At 43.1% G+C, this 17,982-nt stretch overlaps 1 protein-coding gene across 1 annotated transcript in view; it reads right to left on the bottom strand.

The window, feature by feature from the left end:
- LOC117488635 (cadherin-18-like) overlaps positions 1–17,982 on the bottom strand; it is a 119,891-nt gene that overhangs the window by 31,634 nt on the left and 70,275 nt on the right. The window contains exons 6-7 of the mRNA XM_034137645.1: positions 6,705–6,958; positions 2,259–2,395 (exon numbers count right to left, since the gene is read on the bottom strand). Coding sequence (XP_033993536.1) covers positions 2,259–2,395; positions 6,705–6,958 — 391 coding nt within the window. The remainder of the gene's footprint in view (positions 1–2,258; positions 2,396–6,704; positions 6,959–17,982) is intronic.

Genomic DNA, 17,982 nt, shown 5'->3' on the forward strand with positions numbered 1-17,982 from the left:
TTATGCCCTTGATTATAGTATACAGTATGTATAGTGCGTCATCTGAATCAAACCCTTTTACAAACTAAGATGATAACACAACAGCCACAAAACATTGTGCTATAAAATATTTCACCTAAATGATGCATATGGTTGTTTTCTGTCCTCACTACAATCAATGTTTCTTTTCTTTATCTCTGAAACCAACATGGCCACTGACAGAAAATAAGGAAGGATGTCCCATAGAGTAACCTCTACTGTCATTAAGAGAAAAATGTAGTGCTGAAATATTTCACAATGGTTCACAGCAGGAGAGACAGGAGAAGTGTCATCTCTGATTCTTAAATCCTATGGTAGGTGTGTCTCCTGCACAGTAGCTTCTGTTCTTAGATGAATACTCAGAGACTCAGCATCAGGGACTCTGAGCCGCCTGACATTTATCAATGTTCCAGTCAGTCCATTACTCACACTTTTGTGCTGCAAAGGGTAGAAAAAAAGGGACATTTTCATGATAACCATCGGATGGAGAGAATTGAAGGAAGAAGATCTAGAAGAAAGAACCGATGAACTATTCAACAGATGGATTGAGGATTATTTCTTCTACGCAGAGATACTGTCAGATCACAATATGTGTCTTAAAGGGTATTCTACAGAAATCCAGAGGAATAAGTAGCCTTGTACAAATGGCATTCATATTTCATGTCATTAGTTTTGAGGTCAAGCAAAGCTTCAAAGACAAATGGAAATGTAATCTGAGAAGCAATTAATCTGTGCTGGTTGAGTAGATTTCTAAGTGGGACATTGTAACAGGCTACAAAGTGGTGACTACAGTCAGAGAGGCGGAAGCATCAGATCCAATAGAGCACACTTTTAAATTAGTTATTTTATGTGCAATGAGTGGCAATAAGCTGGATACAGTAATAGCTGCCCACTGCTCCTCACATTAGGATGGCTTAAATAAAGAGACTATTTGACCGTGAGCAGCGCTGTGTGCATGTGTGAGATTTCTTTGGATTCTTCCATTTCCACTTCCAATATAATGAGTATCAGAACAGAAAATACAATGTTTGTCATGATACTCTACTCAAAATATGTCAAAATGCATTCCTGTGTCAATGCTTTAGTGTTAAATCAAAAAGTTACAAAATAAATTAAATATAGATATGTTTTGCTGCTCTATCTTCAAACTGCGCTTCATCTACCCTAGTATTACACCCACAGAGTTTTCTTTTGAAGATTACAACACTTTTTTGCAATCTAGCAAAGTAATGAATTATGATTGGTATCCAGTATTTGAAATATACACATACAGGCTATTAGTTAACCTTAATATCTAACATTGATTTAACAAAAGCATGTTTATATAATGCATTGTAATAAAAAATGTACTCTACTGTGTTTTGTTATAGTGTCTTGTTTTGTTCTCACAGACACCTGATGTATTTTTATGGAGTTGTAATAGGCTATTAAAAAAAGTTTCCAAAGAATGCAAATGTACACATGCAGTAAAAAACAGAGCATTATTAGCATTAGTTTGGAACTTTGTTTGTACACCTGATCAAAAGCAGTCCAATTCCAATTGAATTCAAGTTCACCAGCGAGTTTCTAACTGTGGGTCAGAGCCTTTTCACTGAAACAGCTGCTCCCTGAAACTAGGTTCACAAAGGAAAGTGGATCAAAACAGTGAAGTAATAATGAGTTGAAGTACGCAAAATGCTCCTCAGAGCAGAGGTAACTGCTGGCTTGGTGACAACTCTCTGTTGCTTTGTTACTATCAACAACCCCTTTTCCATTACACTTATTGAGCCATTGTTAACAATAACACTATTGATTATAACTTCTTCAACTTACTTTGTAGAGAAAAAAGGGTTATTGTGATACAATGTATTACTTTATTTATTTATAGAAACGTTTTAACTTAGAAGGAGTTAAGAAATTGACAGGTGTGAAATATTCCCTTAGGCTTTTTTTATTTTAGATTGAAAACATGAAAGGTTGAAGTATATGAAAATATACTGGTGGATTAATTATGCATGGGAAGCCGTCCTTTTCTAAGCATTAATTTCCCATAACATAAGCTACATTTGTCCAGATGATGCTATAGGTATAGTAGTCATTGGTCCTGTATCCACCCGTTAGTGTTTAGACATGACCTTAAGGACACGCACAGTGGCAGATGGATGGATGGATGGAATAGTACCTTAAGGGACACATAAATTAACATCACGGGATATTTTTTTAAAACATGTAGCAACAGTTTGCTGTTGCCGTGAACTTACCAACCTCTGCAGCCATCACAGTGATGTTATGCCACGCGGTCTCCTCCCGGTCCAGAACCTGAGAAGTCCTGATGATGCCACTGTTCACCCCGATATTGAAATACAAAGGTCTTTCCTCTTCATTTTCTATGAAGTACCTGCAATACAAAATGACATAAAGAGGAAACAAATCCATTAACAATATTTGAATATTTTAAATGTGGCCAATGATGATAAATGTGAATTTTTAGAGCACATTAAGTAAACCAGAAATGTATTGATGGTGGTTTGAAGCAGTGTATTTTTGAAGTGCAATGCACAAACTAGAAATGTACTTTCCCTTACAAAAGCTTTGACAATACAACAATATATTATAACAAAACTTCACTATATTTTTAAGCCTTTGAAACTACCTGAGAATACTATGAAAGGTTACATTCAATAGCCGCGTTCACACCAAGTACTTTCCTGTACTTAGTTCCGGCACTAAGAGCCCTGGCGCTTTTAACCCCAGGGTACTTAGTACAGATCGCGTTCACACCGGAGTACTTTTCCCTGAGGGAAGATTACAAGTACAGTAGGTGGCGGTAAGCACCTTAAAGTTGTTTGCAACCCGCTACAAAACAAGAGAAGAAGAAAAACTGATACAGGATCTGTTTAATCGCCATGTCGGTTTTCTTTATTGCACTCTCAAGACATAACATTAAATAGAAATATTTTAAATGTAACTAAAGTGTCAGTTGTACATGTCAGTAAACATTGTCAATATAAAATAAAGTGTCAGTTGTACTATATAATAACAGTAATAACAATATAAAATAAACTCCCAGCTGTAGGGAGTCTCAGCAGCAAACCCACCTTTATTATATATCTTCCTGAGACCCACTGCATCCGTCTGCCATAAACACTATGCAAACATACATGTTAGTTTTGGCCCATAGTGGACTCCATGTTGTGTTGTGTGAAATGGGGGGAATTAAAAGTTTAGGTCAAATAATATTTAAAATTATATAAATTGTCATATTTGTGTATGTGCCCCTGCCATTCCCCCACAAGGTTGCAACATTGATGATAAATAAATGACAAATAAAGCTTTGCCAGTTTATAACCGATGAAACATGATGGTATCAGAATAATCACTTACATGTGATGTATAGGATGCTACACAGGTCACAAAAGATAAAGTGTCAGGAGAAATAAGCTTAATCGCCATGTCGGTTTTCTTTATTGCACTCTCAAGACATAACATTAAATAGAACAATTTTAAATGTAAATAAAGTGTCAGTTGTACATGTCAGTAAACATTATATATAAAATAAAGTCATAACAGTAATAACAATATAAAATAAACTGTCCCAGGTGTAGGGATATTCCCAGCAGCATGCACACCTTAGTGCAACGTTGTGTGTCGTGTGTCAGTATTTACAAAAACTATACCAAATAAACTGTTATTAAATGCAGTTTGTCGCTCATCCTGCCGCTGCGCCGACGCTTCCTCATGGCGCAGCGCCCACACTTCATCCTGGTGCTGCTAGCGCTCCATCTGCTGCCTGGCGCTCCATCGAGGTGAGCATCTTGTCCTCCGTTTCCTGGGCCTTGGTGAACAGCACCATCTGATCTCCACGCAGCGACTCATTCACCACGGCACGCCGGTCCTCCAACGCCTGGGCGGTGTCAAAGAAATTCGCATCCCGTGTCCGCTTTCCTAAGAGGGGAAAATAAGCAATATACAATATACAAGTTTAGTCGCCATGTAGTTTTACAACATACTAGGAATGTGTTTTTTGTATTTTCACAAATAGAATTAAGGTTTCACAAATCTGAAACTGTGTTATAAAGAATCTTTTGACTCTCTGGGATAATCCAGTCCAGATTTGATGAGTCTAGGTATAGTGGTTTTAGATCAGGACCTGGTCTAATGTGGTCTACATGTAAAAAAAGCACTGAAATCTCCCTTTTTTGTATTTTCACAAATAGAATTAAGGTTTCACAAATCTGAAACTGTGTTATAAAGAATGTTTAGCCTCTCTGGGATAATCCAGTCCAAATAAATCGGCTATGCAGCGATTTAAGAGGTTCAAACACGGAGGATTGTTCCTTTTTGAAGAGTGCTTCATGTATGCTTGAACTTTGTTTAATGTTGTTGAGGCAAGTTAAACATAAAATATGATGAATATTATGAAATAAACATGATTGTGAACATCAGTTCGATGCGTAACGTTCTTTCAAGACAAAGTTACAGTGTGTGTACCTTTGCGTTTGGTTGCTGGTAAGGAGGACGACAAAGCGCTGTGATCTAGAATGCAAAGCTCACTTGTTTCCAATCCCGAGAGTTGTCCATCCTCGCCTGAAACAGACGATTAGTGCCATGAGTTAGTGAAGCAAATTACAGAAACACTGCACAGTTATTCACAAGTCAAAACGTTTTCATACAGCGGAGAATATCTAGCTAGCTAGATGTAGCTAGCCGGGGCCGGTGTTAGCCTATTATGGCTAGCATGGCTAGCTTGATCTACTGAGCAAATAAAAGTACATCTGAGACCATTATTGTGCAGATTAAAACCCCAGTGCATGTAGTTGATTTTACCTTCATCGTGGTAGTCATCGTTGGCCACTGAATCCGCCGTTTGTAGTCCTGAGTTTCTTTATATTTAGCCGGCTGTGCACAATTCCCAGGTCGAGTGAAAGCTACCGAACTGGCTTCAGTAGCATTCCCTGGGTCGCCTCCTCGGCGTAGATCTCCAGAAGCGCCGACACCTCCTCATCATTTCTTGATGCTTGCCATAACTGCTTTCAAAAACAAACACAACGCACGGAGCGTTGTGTTTTTGTAGCGAGGAAAAACAATGGCGTCTCCACACAACATTTTCAGAGTTGTACGGGCGTGGTTTGCAATTCGCCCAGCCAATCAGCACTGGGGAACTTTTGGAGCACTTTTCACCCACAGAAAAGTACGCTCTCTGAGCTGGCTCTAAAAATGGGGGTAAAAGTACCCGAGATTAAGTACGATTTTTGGTGTGAACGCGACATAAGGGGTACTCACGGAACTAAAACGCGAAAAGTACGGTGAAAGTACTCCGGTGTGAACGCGGCTAATATGTACTAGTTGCACAATTTTTTGTTCAATATAGTGATTTTCAAAGAAACTGCCAGAAAATGTATCAAAGAACTATACTGTAGAAAGTAAGACATGGAAATCAACAGAAACCTTGATTCCCTCCAGCATGTTTTCAGAAGTAAATTCTCTGCTTAGAAAATAATTAGTGTCTGATTTGTTTTTTTATCAACTCATTAAAAATGGCAGATTCTTCTTCTTCATTGAAAGACTTTGAAAAAGGGCCAACTGTGGAAATCAAAAAGCATACAGGCAGAAAGATCCATTAATTAACTTTATACTTCAACCCTTAAATTGGCAAGTAATCTGTTTCAATGTTGTTACTGCCTGATAGAAATGAATGGATGAATGGATGGATGGATGGATGAATGGCGTGTGACTGGGTTGATGGATGGATTGATGAAAAGATAGGAGGGCGGATGTTGTATGGACGAATCGATGAATGGATGTTGGATGGATGGAGTGTGGCTGGGGGGATAAATGGGGGATTGATGGATATATGATGGATAGATGGCTGGATGATTCGATGGCTGCGGAATGGATGGATGGATAACACGATGGATGGATGGATGGATTGGGATGGATGGATGTTGGATGGATGGATTGGGATGGATGGATGTTGGATGGATGGATTGGGATGGATGGATTGGGATGGATGGATTGGGATGGATGGATGTTGGATGGATGGATTGGGATGGATGGATGTTGGATGGATGGATTGGGATGGATGGATGTTGGATGGATGGATTGGGATGGATGGATGTTGGATGGATGGATTGGGATGGATGGATGTTGGATGGATGGATGTTGGATGGATGGATTGGGATGGATGGATGTTGGATGGATGGATTGGGATGGATGGATGTTGGATGGATGGATTGGGATGGATGGATGTTGGATGGATGGATTGGGATGGATGGATTGGGATGGATGGATGTTGGATGGATGGATGGATGTTGGATGGATGGATTGGGATGGATGGATGTTGGATGGATGGATTGGGATGGATGGATGTTGGATGGATGGATTGGGATGGATGGATGTTGGATGGACAAATCGATCAATGGATGGATGGATTGAGTGGGACTGGGTTGATAAATGGGGGATGGATAGATGTTGGATGGATGGATGGGTGGATCAATGGATGAGTTGATGGATAGATGGATGGTTGATGGATGGAGGGTGGATCCAGTGGCTCATCTGGATAGACATTTTGCAAAGCAGTTGAATTCCTCAGTGGATCTGCCGGTTGAGACAAAACTATAAAATCTATTCGCCTGTAGGGACACCTGAACGCCAAATACTTCCATGATAAACAACTACACACACACACAACACATCATTTCCTTTACCGGATAGCACTGTTGGTGCTATCAGGGTCCACAGCGGTGACAATGCCAACTTGGGTGCCGACAGCTGAGTTTTCATACGTGTCCATGATGTAGTAGTCCATGGAGAAGACAGGAGGCTCATCCACGTCACCCACAATGACTCGCAGCGTGGTGGAATCCTTAAATGGCCCCAGGTGGGAGAAACGGGCATCTGGATGAGTGTTGGAACCTTCGATGTTGAGTGTGTGAACTTTTCTCTTCTCATAGTTCAAAGGCTGGGGAGGAGACAGAAAGCACAATAAGCCGCATTTCAACGATGATCACCTTAATCCTGACAATGTCATATACTGTTAATGTCATAATAGTTATCATAGAGTAATGTGACCCACCCCTTTACTCAGGTGAAGTGAATGGGAAGCTAAAATAATTCTCACACAGGGCCTGCCAGGGAACATTAGAGGAAACGTTGACATCTGTTGAAAGGTTAAATAAACCGAGTTGATTGACTAATAAACAGTAAAAAGACCTCTGATCTTCAGAAGAATTGGGGTGGGGGTTTAGTGTGATAGTCAAAGTGAAATGAGATTCAGTCGCTCTGTTAGGAATGTGACACAATGACTGGGAATCAAATGCCAACAATTTGACACAAAAGTACAAAGACAAAAGTACTTTTACTATATATAGGAAAAAAAAGAAAAGAAAATCACTCTTGGCAAAGGCCAAAAACACAAGACTATGTAAACGTGACTTTTGGTACAAACAAAATAGAACGTGGCTCGAAAAACCGCGAAAAAAGACGAATGGAAGACGACGAACTGGCATAGGAATAAGAGAGACCAGGACTATTTATAGAAGAGTTATCTGGACACAAGTGGCAACAATCAAGGGTGTGACAGACAATCACACTGGTGAGAAAACACTTAATGGCAGGGAGTCAAGGGCTCTGAAACGATAAAGAAGGGTAAGTACAAAATAAAACAGGAAGTGCAATGACATACTCAAAGTGAAACAGACATGGCTCCTTTTAAATTAACCATTGAATCTATAAAGAGTGGCTATGAGATATATAGTAGATCATCCACCATCAGGGTCGTTGTATCCTTAGACAAGACACTGCACCTTAAATCACTCTTGATGGAGTGGCACGCACCTTGCAGGGTAGATAGCTGTCATCAGGATGTGTGTGTGTGTGTGTGGGTATGTGTGTGTGTGTGTGTGTGTGTGTGTGTGTGTGTGTGTGTATGTGTGTCTCTGTGTGTGTCTCTGTGTGTGTCTGTGTGAGTGTTTGTGTGTGTGTAAATGGGAGATTTAGAGGCAATTTACAGTTCATAGTCTTTGCGTTCATATAGAGTGGTGCAGGAATGAGTCCTTAAACCAGGAAATGAGTTAGCATTTTACCTCAACGTTTTTTTGAACGTGTTTGAAGGCCTGAAATACGGTCTGTGGTTAATACAAGCTGAAGAGACTTTCATGTTTTGTTCTACGACATAAAATACGTCAGCACCATTCTATTGGAGTACTACATGTTGTTGTAGTGCATTTTCCATTGAAATGTCCAGATGGCTACCCTACAATAACACTATCTCAGCAATAAATGCCTCAGAACACCAATTGATTATTCATAACAAAAAGGTTGGACACCCCCAGAATACAATGTGTTACAAAATGCTGACAAAAGACAACTTCAAACTGTGGGGGAACAAAGAACAATAATTATGGACCCCCCTTGTGTAGAGAGCTTTCCTCTGTTCTCGTGTTTCTAAGTGGCTGTAAAAGAGAAAAAATGAAAAATGAAAAACACTTTAAACTCTGACCCCAGTAATGCTCTCTCCTGCTGAGCACAGGCTTCCCTGCTGTAGATCAAAGGCTGCAGGGGGAAATTAGACACACTCGACCGTAGAATTTCAGCTTGGCTAAAGCTAGGAGTACTGGCCATGCATGCTGGACTTTTTTTAAGGATTATTTGTGCTTGGCTTTTCTGCCTTATTCTGATATATACAGAAAATGGCAAGGGTAAGAGAAAGGGGGTGACAAAGGGCCAGGGTCTGATTTGAATCCACGGCTGTAGCAGCAAGGACTCAGTCTTAATGATACACTCTATACCTGGTGAGCTAACAGGGAGCTCCTTTTCCTGAACAGTTCATTATGCAGGTTTCAAAAGATTAAGAAAAACCGTTGAGCTGTGAAGGGAATATCATTTTGTGCCGCTTTGCGCCTGATAAAGCTGGTGCTGGTGCCTCTAATGAAAGGGTTCTCAAAATGTCTCTGGGAGACAGCCTTGAACTGAGAAATATAAACCTTGACAGAGAGGTGCAGCTTCTTTTCTCACTATTATTCAATCAAGAGACGCAGAATAAAACTAAAACTCCTGATAGTAGTAAAGTTTATTTTGTTATATGAAATGTTGCTATGTGGAGCGCAGGACCTGTGAAAGTGGCGCATGAAGCCAAAAAATGGAACTTCCCAAAATAAAATGACCTGCACCTTGCAATGATCTGCCAACGTTAAGGGCCATAAAGCAAGCACACAAGGATATCAATCTGAATTCTGTTATCAGTGCATTTAATAACTTTTAGGACCTAATGGGGAAAAAAAGATGGGAAGTTGAAGGTTTTTCTGACTTAAACACCTGAGAGGACCCAATTATGTTTGTGTATTTCATAAATCACGCTGTTAAATAATAGTTCCGTGCAAAAGGTTACATCATATGTAAATGTTTTACTGTATACAGTATGTAATTAATTATTATTATTATCATTATTGTAGGTTTTCAGGAACTGTAGCAAAAACCAAGCCAACCATATTTATTATTTAGTTGTCCAAGAGATGTTCTAAACCAGGCATGGGCAAACTAAGGCCCGCGGGCCATATACAAATATTGCCCAAATTATAGTAAAGACTGCATTCATTTAGCCTTTTTCCTGCAATACCCGGCATTTCAGTTGATCCCACTAGATGGCACACTCTAGACACAATTGACCTTTGCTGGAGTCGGCAACCCGGCAAGATCTAAGAACCAAATACGTCACGCTTACATTGGAGGGCGGCGAGATTAACCTGAGCAATAAAAGTTCATGGCGAGTACAGCGAATACAAGTTGTAACAAGCAGTAGCGCTGAGCAAACGCGACCACACACTTATTAAAAACACTTATATAAAGTCAGGCAACACTAACCAGGCCTGGTTAGTGTGATTCTGTTTATTTTACCTTACTTTAATGACCATTCAATGTTATTGACCATTGTGAAGAGCAGGCAGACGTTTTCCTGTTGTTTTGTATTATTGCAGCTATCGGATGGAATCAATACATGGGCTACATGTGGCCATCACAAGTAAAATCATAACGAAAACTACGCCGGTAAAATATGCGTGTAGAAAATGGCTTATGCCACAATATGATAGCAACAAGTAGTCAAGATAGTCTGATTAGCTTTGGTTGCTATGCTAACATCACCTGTAGAATGCCAGAGAAACTTTCATAACAGCGTCAATTCAGACTGAAACACATTCACTGATGGGGATGGGGGATATTTATCAGCTGCTTGTGTGACAGTCAGACAGTGAAAACTTTACAGCGGCCGCTGCCACGAGTTAACAGTAGAATAAACTCCGGTGGACGAGCAGCACTCGGTAAATGCCGCTGAAACACATTAATAAACAATGCACCACGGCACTCTGGAGAAAAGTATAAGGTTGGAGAAGTCGTTCTTTAATTTAATCTGGCTTCGTATGATTAAAAACTACCCGACGGAGTCCTCTATTGATGTTGTTGTGAGTGGTGTTGCGGAGAAAATCAGCGACGCAAAACGCTGTGTGGGTCATAAGAAGGCACGTAAATGGTTACGTCATGACGCAAACGATGACGCAATGACGCAATAATTCACCTTTGAACCTAATTCACCTTTGAACCTGCATCTGTAACAATGAGTGGACCAAAGAAAAGAAAAGTCGACATTGAGTGCAGAGTGTTTAATGAGGAGTGGACAGCTAAATATTTTTTCCCCGATCTGCTAATGGCCGGCCCGAGCAAAAAAGTTTGCCCACCCCTGTTCTAAACCATGGCTAGGAAAAGTCATGTCAGTTCCTGTTTCAGCCAGAGAGAGGGGAGTTGGTCCTAAAGCTTGCCGCTGTATTTAAACCCTCCACCTGAAAGAAGGAGCCACATTCAGCAGAGAGTGAGACTACAGATGGAGTGTGTAGGGGTCGCTATGCAATCAAGTCTGATCCAACCAAACATTTCAAGACATAGGGTTCCATTCTGAAATCCCTTGAAAAATACACATTTGAGTCTTTGAAGGACATCAATGATAAATTGAAGAACCGGTCAAACTTGGCTGCCATTGTAAAATAATAAATTAAAGGGGACCTATTATGCAAAATGCACTTTTTGATGTCTTTTATACATAAATATGTGTCCCCGGTGTGTCAGGGAACCCACATCTCTAAAAAACAAAAAATACTTGGGTGCTAACGAGCAGATCCAGAATTTTCGCTCCTATTACGTCATTCGACATCCGGCACACGTGACACGTCCCAATTTATCGTCTCCGGCACACGTGACACGTCCCAACCTATCGTCTCTGTATACACTTAGAGTAAAGTTGTTATATATAATACACATAATGTCACTGTTCTAGCGGTAAACACTTAAGAAAGAACATGTCAAGCTATGTGCTGTATCAGAAACAATGCGCTGCGTGTTTTGGGAGTAATATGCTCTGTGTTTACAGTAGCAAGCATGCTAACACTCAGAGCTAACGATGTAGGCTACTGGAGAGAATATGTGTAACGTAATGCCCTTGTGGTAAACCCTGTGGGAGAGAAAGGTTTGAGCTCCATACTGTTTCAGAAATAATGGTTGAAGTGGTTGGGAACATAATATGGCGTTTCATCACGGCAGCTGAGTTTCTCCCGGTAGAAAACTCTCTTAGCAGGGGAAAGCGGCGTGACGCTACAAAGGGGCGTGGCTAGCAGCAGCCGTTCCATTTAAAGCAGAATCAGGCTTTTTGGAACAGGGCTGGGATCAGTGGTGGCGCCAGGGTATGGCTGGGGTAGGCTACAGCCATACCAAGAAATGGCTTAGCCCCACCTTAGCCCCACCTTAGCCCAGAGACGGGGCGTTACTAAAAAAAAGTAATATATTACATATTATATATTACTATAAAAAAAAGTAATATATTACACTACATAAAGTAACTCGTTACTTTACTCATTACTTTACTCGCAGGGCCGGCCCGCCCCTCCCTACAGGCAGATCACGCAGACTGCTAAAGTTTCAAATGTTCTCTTTAGTTCAGTTTCCATTGTCGCATAAGACTGATCCAGATAGCTCTGACTATGGCTGTCCTCTGTCTCCTGCTATCTGTATTTTGCGCAGTATATCTCTGAACGATGCGATGGTGATTCCACTGTGCAAATGGGCAACATTACCTCTACTATGAAGGATGCTACAAGCCTGTCCATCTCTGCTTTGGTTACCGGTCCTCCAAATTCTAATTTGTGCTGCTTCGGAGTCGGCGGCGGCGCACTCACAACATCCTCACTCTGGGTTCGGGGTCCTTAGCTATTAGCTTCACCTTAGCATGTGTTATTTGCAGGTGTTTGTTGAGGTTTGACATGGTGTTTACAGCAGTGGATAACAGCTTCTGGCCTGGACACAGTTTGCACCTCACCGTCACATTCCTGTCTATTCTTCGGACAAAGTCAAAATAATGGGCATACCTCCACCCCTCGAAAGTTATCGCTGACTCAGCCATGTTTATGCAGCACTGCACGTGGAGATGTGGACGCGCAAGTCGCGCAGATTACGTACATATAAACCTGCGGCGGAAACCCCTCTTGTCTGTCAGTGTGATAAGTAACGCGTTACACTACTCCGTTACCGACAAAAGTAATATTATTACACCCAACTCTGCCTTAGCCCCACCATGAAAAATGATGTTAAAGTAAGCAAAAACCCAAACAAAAATACTCTGGAGCCGCCACTGGCTGGGATAGAGGGGTATGAGCAGTATGAGGCATGGCTACCAACCTGCGAACCTTCGGGGACAGAGCCTTCAGTGTGGCAGCCCCCACCCTCTGGAACGCTCTCCCTGCGGAGATCCGCAACATCCCCACGCTCAGTGGCGGCTCCAGAGTATTTTTGTTGGGTAATCTATGGTAGGGCTAACCCATACAGTGGTGGGGCTCAAGTCAGTATTTGCAATGTAATTACATACACGCTATATCGCCCCCCCTTGACAGTGAAACGCCATGCGTGTCATGAGGTTTAGATTATTTCCCTGTCTCAATCCAAATTGAACTGTATGAAATAAAAAGGCCGAAAATGACGACCTGGAGCCAATCCTGCAATTTCCCCACAGGTGAAAGAGTTGGCATGCTGAAAACCCAACCCCTGCAGGGGGGTCTGGGGGATTTTTCCCCCAGGAGATTTTTTGAAATACTAACATAAAATACACATTCTGGTACTCTCTTGAGAAGAAAATAAAAAATCTATTACTACACGCCATTTTTGTGTTTTGTTACTTTGTTCTGAAAGCTGAACCTGCTGCTCCTCACAGAGAGAAGAGGGAATAGGCTGTGTGAATTACTTTACATTGTGGATAAGGGTGGATAGCCCCCATTGTTCTGTGTGTCAAAATGAAAGACAGCCCACACACCTATCAATCATCAAACCGTGGGGTCTTATTTCATTACCTGTTGATTTCTATCAACACGTAATGTTATGTATCCATGGATGTATAAAGAGAAGTTCTACTGCAAAAGTATTCTCCGTCGGGACTTCCTGCAACCACACCACGCCGTTATCGTGATTCTGATTGGCCAGAAGACATTAGCAAAGATGTTTTATTGAGAAGACGATCACTACGTGACAAAAGTTTTTCAAAACCGTTTCTAGTCTTCGGCATTTCCAGACAAGTGGCTACTGAAATCAATCTTACTAACTGCTGTCTGTGCAATTTAGTCGGCGCTAGTTGGCGGACTTTTTTTTGCTTTCTTTAACATAATTTGTCATGGTGGGGCTAACGTGGGGCTAAGCCATTTCTTGGTATGGCTGTAGCCTACCCCCGCCACTGCCCACGCTTGACGCCTTCAAAAGGGCCCTCAATTCCCATCTGTTTGCTAAGGCCTTTGGCCCCAAATCTATTTGTTGTTTAGTCTGTCTGACTCTTTGTCTGACTGCCTTTTGTTATGTTTGTTTCTACTCCTGTTTTTCTCTGTAAAGCAACCTTGGGTCTCATGAAAGGCGCTATATAAATCCAAGCTATTATTATTATTATTATTATTACAATGGGTGATCTGTTTGGTATTTTAAGCAAAAAACTTCACAGACATGTTTTGTATAGGTATGGCCCTACAATATATTTTTCAAATATAGCATAATAGGTCCACTTTAAGCAAAATCCAGAGAACAAAGCTTAAACCTGCACCTTCCCCCAGAAGTGTTCCTCACAGGCGCACTTGGAACTGATGAGGTTAAAATGTTAACATAGGTTCAGGAGCATGGCCACGCCTAAAACTCCGCCTCAAACCACAGCCACCCCTATTTATATCCTGCAAAGCTTCCGGCAAACGCTTGTCTCATCTTTCAAAGATCGACAGGCAGACTGTGATTCACGCTGCGCGTCGTCACAGTTCAATACAAGCTAAACGCTACCACAAGAACATTGCTACTCACCATGGATCCCGAAATCCTGATCAACTCGCCGGAGTCAGACGAAGATCTCTTCGACATCGGCTACCCGCCATCCTCAGGTCAGCAGACGGATCTAAGCCAAGCATCCGAACGGAGCCGCGTGCGCTCGGCAATCAGTGTCCCACACACCAGCCGCCACCGCTCCCACTCAAGCTCCCCCAACGAGATCCCTCCAACTCCAGACAGGTCCCAGACTTCGTCTACTCCGCCAGCGAGGGCAAACAGCCGAGGCCGCAACAGGTACAGCCAGCTCCAATCTCCCCACCACCGGCAGCCTGCCTCACTCGCAGCTCCCGGCCACTCGCAGCGGCGCTCTCGACGCTCCACAACAGAGCCCGAACGCACTCAACGCTCCACAACAGAGCCCGAACTACGGAGGTGGACAGTCATTCAACTCCAACGTTTCCTGAAGGACAACGGCATCCACTTTCACCGAAACGACAACAAGGCTAGACTGTTCAACCTCTACCAAGCCTACAGCAGCACAACGGCAAGAACAACAACACACACAGCTCTTCCCGCCCCAGAATCAACCACCGCGCGCGCGCACCACGGGTCGTGACGTCACAGGCCTCCGTCCTCCTCCACCACAGACACAGCTCGACTCACCAGCACCCCCTGGTGGGGGCCAGGCTGTATTGCCCTCTGTGCCCGCTCTCTCTGTGTCTGACATGTCGCAGCTCATTTCAACCTTTCTTTCATCCCTGTGCCCACAGGCTTCACAAAATCCCCCTGCACATACATCCCTTCATCCCTCCATCCCTTCTTCTTCTCTACCTTCAGCAGTCCACAGCTACCCAGCTTCTGCTTACTTTCCTCCTTTAGCAGCTAACCCCGTAGCAACAGCGTCCCACCTAGTAAACCAAGGGGCAGGGGCCATGCCACATGCTAACCTATCAGCCGACTCTTACCTAGTACCTTCCTTTCCAACTGCTCTACCTTTTCCCCCTCCCCCCATCCCTACCCCATCCCCAACACCCAAATGTTTTCACCACATTCAACTGAGAATTCTCAGGACGACTAGAGATCTCCACATAGTCCAGAACAGACTAGAGATCTCCACATAGTCCAGAACAGACCTGAATCCAGTAGACTTCTCAGGATGACTAGAGATCTCCACATAGTCCAGAACAGACTAGAGATCTCCACATAGTCCAGAACAGACCTGAATCCAGTAGACTTCTCAGGATGACTAGAGATCTCCACATAGTCCAGAGCAGACTAGAGATCTCCACATAGTCCAGAACAGACCTGAATCCAGTAGACTTCTCAGGATGACTAGAGATCTCCACATAGTCCAGAACAGACTAGAGATCTCCACATAGTCCAGAACAGACCTGAATCCAGTAGACTTCTCAGGATGACTAGAGATCTCCACATAGTCCAGAACAGACTAGAGATCTCCACATAGTCCAGAACAGACCTGAATCCAGTAGACTTCTCAGGATGACTAGAGATCTCCACATAGTCCAGAGCAGACTAGAGATCTCCACATAGTCCAGAACAGACCTGAATCCAGTAGACTTCTCAGGATGACTAGAGATCTCCACATAGTCCAGAGCAGACTAGAGATCTCCACATAGTCCAGAACAGACCTGAATCCAGTAGACTTCTCAGGATGACTAGAGATCTCCACATAGTCCAGAGCAGACTAGAGATCTCCACATAGTCCAGAACAGACCTGAATCCAGTAGACTTCTCAGGATGACTAGAGATCTCCACATAGTCCAGAACAGACTAGAGATCTCCACATAGTCCAGAACAGACCTGAATCCAGTAGACTTCTCAGGATGACTAGAGATCTCCACATAGTCCAGAGCAGACTAGAGATCTCCACATAGTCCAGAACAGACCTGAATCCAGTAGACTTCTCAGGATGACTAGAGATCTCCACATAGTCCAGAGCAGACTAGAGATCTCCACATACTCCAGAACAGACCTGAATCCAGTAGATTTATCAGGATGACTAGCGATCTCCTCATAGTCCAGAGCAGACTAGAGATCTCCACATAGTCCAGAACAGACCTGAATCCAGTAGACTTCTCAGGATGACTAGAGATCTCCACATAGTCCAGAACAGACTAGAGATCTCCACATAGTCCAGAACAGACCTGAATCCAGTAGACTTCTCAGGATGACTAGAGATCTCCACATAGTCCAGAGCAGACTAGAGATCTCCACATAGTCCAGAACAGACCTGAATCCAGTAGACTTCTCAGGATGACTAGAGATCTCCACATAGTCCAGAGCAGACTAGAGATCTCCACATAGTCCAGAACAGATCTGAATCCAGTAGATTTATCAGGATGACTAGAGATCTCCTCATAGTCCAGAGCAGACTAGAGATCTCCACATAGTCCAGAACAGACCTGAATCCAGTAGACTTCTCAGGATGACTAGAGATCTCCACATAGTCCAGAACAGACTAGAGATCTCCACATAGTCCAGAACAGACCTGAATCCAGTAGACTTCTCAGGATGACTAGAGATCTCCACATAGTCCAGAGCAGACTAGAGATCTCCACATAGTCCAGAACAGACCTGAATCCAGTAGACTTCTCAGGATGACTAGAGATCTCCACATAGTCCAGAGCAGACTAGAGATCTCCACATAGTCCAGAACAGACCTGAATCCAGTAGACTTCTCAGGATGACTAGAGATCTCCACATAGTCCAGAGCAGACTAGAGATCTCCACATAGTCCAGAACAGACCTGAATCCAGTAGACTTCTCAGGATGACTAGAGATCTCCACATAGTCCAGAGCAGACTAGAGATCTCCACATAGTCCAGAACAGACCTGAATCCAGTATACTTCTCAGGATGACTAGAGATCTCCACATAGTCCAGAGCAGACTAGAGATCTCCACATAGTCCAGAACAGACCTGAATCCAGTAGACTTCTCAGGATGACTAGAGATCTCCACATAGTCCAGAGCAGACTAGAGATCTCCACATAGTCCAGAACAGACCTGAATCCAGTAGACTTCTCAGGATGACTAGAGATCTCCTCATAGTCCAGAACAGTTAACAGGCACAGCAAGCCCTCTGACCCTCGCAGCGAGCAGACGCTCCGGTCTCTCTCTCTCCGACCCTCGCAACGAGCAGACGCTCCGGTCTCTCTCTCTCAATGTTTAGCCAGATTTAGAAGTGAAGATGTAGTCACTCGTTCCAGACACGTTATCTTCAAGCCACATGTTTCCGGTCCAGAAACACTTTCAGAACATCCTGCACATTTTGGGGGGCACTCTCAGAATTAGAGCCATTTCTCCCGCATCGGCGCAGCGTCCACAGCAGCTAGACCAGGCATCTCTTATCCAACCGCCTAGGCCCTCGGCCGCTCGTCATCCCAAGCGTACCACGCTTACATCCGCAACATCTAAACGACGTCTGACATGCACATGCTTAAGTCAGCTGCTTTTAATCCGACTCTTTTGGGGGACCGTAATCAGCCCACGCAGTTCATGCCGGAGACGGAACCCCCACTCTGAGTCTCCCACAGCACGGACCATAGCTCGTCCTCCCAGATCACCTCTTCACCCCCCCTCATATCCTTCACATGTTACTTCAATAAACGCACAAACATCACACTGTTGTGGCGTGG

This window comes from Trematomus bernacchii, unplaced genomic scaffold (assembly GCF_902827165.1).
Source record: "Trematomus bernacchii unplaced genomic scaffold, fTreBer1.1, whole genome shotgun sequence".
Lineage (NCBI taxonomy): Eukaryota > Metazoa > Chordata > Actinopteri > Perciformes > Nototheniidae > Trematomus > Trematomus bernacchii.